Source organism: Anastrepha obliqua, chromosome 6, assembly GCF_027943255.1.
Source record: "Anastrepha obliqua isolate idAnaObli1 chromosome 6, idAnaObli1_1.0, whole genome shotgun sequence".
Taxonomy (NCBI): domain Eukaryota; kingdom Metazoa; phylum Arthropoda; class Insecta; order Diptera; family Tephritidae; genus Anastrepha; species Anastrepha obliqua.
In genome coordinates, this window is record NC_072897.1 from 34,968,545 (window position 1) to 34,969,792 (window position 1,248).

Consider the following 1,248-nt stretch of genomic DNA (forward strand, 5'->3'; position numbering starts at 1 on the left):
AAAGTGACGGAAAGACAGACGGACGCATTCACAGCACAGGGCAGACAAACGGACACACATACTAAGCGACAGGACAAACAATCAGTCACCCATGACAAACTGGAGATCGGATCTTCCTCGGAGGATGAGCTCCTGGCCTCTAGCCAGGAAACAGTTGAGGGTAAAGCTGTGGGCCACAGCACGACAACAACTATAAATGAACGGACAACATTCGCTAAAGCCATGGCGCAAAAGCGGGCTAATAAAGGCCCATCAAGGTATAAGCTCTACCAGAGGTCTCCTTGGCAGGATTCGTAAGAACGAGACCGAAGGTAAGGTCATCATAAAGATATAAATATGAGGCTGACAAGTCATGGTGTCAAAAGGTGGTGGACGAATACCTGGGATTCCAGACCGCCCGAAAGACAGAAGCCAAAAAACGTTACCGTTCGCAAGACGAAAACAAGAGGGCAGCAAAGAAGCACAAGAGCCAGATCAGGGTGCGGTTGTCCCCAAACTTACCACACAATTCAGTGAGGTGGCACGAGACCATCTTCAAATGGCACTGGTGGACGAAACTTCCAACCGCGGCAAACCTGTGCTTGACAAATGGTCGGAGATTGAGGCACGGTTGTCTCGCATAATCGTCGATCATGTCATGTCGAACCCGGAGGGTCCACCGCCAGGTTTTGACTCGGTGGAAGTGGTTCGCGGTTGCCGGGTAACCAAATGTGATGACCAGTACTCATTGCATTTCCTGACAAACGCGATTGGCGAAATTCAGGACAGCTGGGACGACTTGAGGCTCAAGCTCATTCCAGCTACCGAGATACCACGAAGGCGGAGGGCTCGCATCTGGATACCAAACATGGAGTTTGAAGCCAATCAACTAATTCCTTATCTCCAGGCTCACAACTGCTCAATGCCGATCACCGATTGGTCGATCATCAAAGCGGAAGCTCCGCAGAAGCACAGCGTGTCGTTCCTTCTTCAAATCACAGAAGAGAGCCTTGAACCACTGCAAAAAGTGGAAAATAAACTTTGGTTTGGCATACGCTGAAGATATTCCGTTCTGCGAATCCAGAGGAGGAGCAGGATGAGGTCGACGACACAAGCGAATTGATGACTGGCATGTAGTTAAATGACGCCGAGCCTGCGAAAGCAAACCAACCAAACATGGTTTCAAAGGTTGTACAAATTAACTCGCAGAATTCACAGATTGCCACGGACAACCTAACCGTTCTCCGATGGGAGGAGAACGTTCAAATA

The 1,248-nt window shown here is 49.5% G+C and overlaps 1 protein-coding gene across 1 annotated transcript; it reads left to right on the top strand.

Annotated features, from left to right (window-relative positions):
• The first annotated feature begins 352 nt into the window (after positions 1 to 352).
• Positions 353 to 1,039, top strand: LOC129250338 (uncharacterized). The gene has a single exon (XM_054889970.1). The coding sequence runs from the start codon at positions 353 to 355 to the stop codon at positions 1,037 to 1,039; it is 687 nt and encodes a 228-aa protein (XP_054745945.1).
• The last annotated feature ends 209 nt before the right edge of the window (positions 1,040 to 1,248 follow it).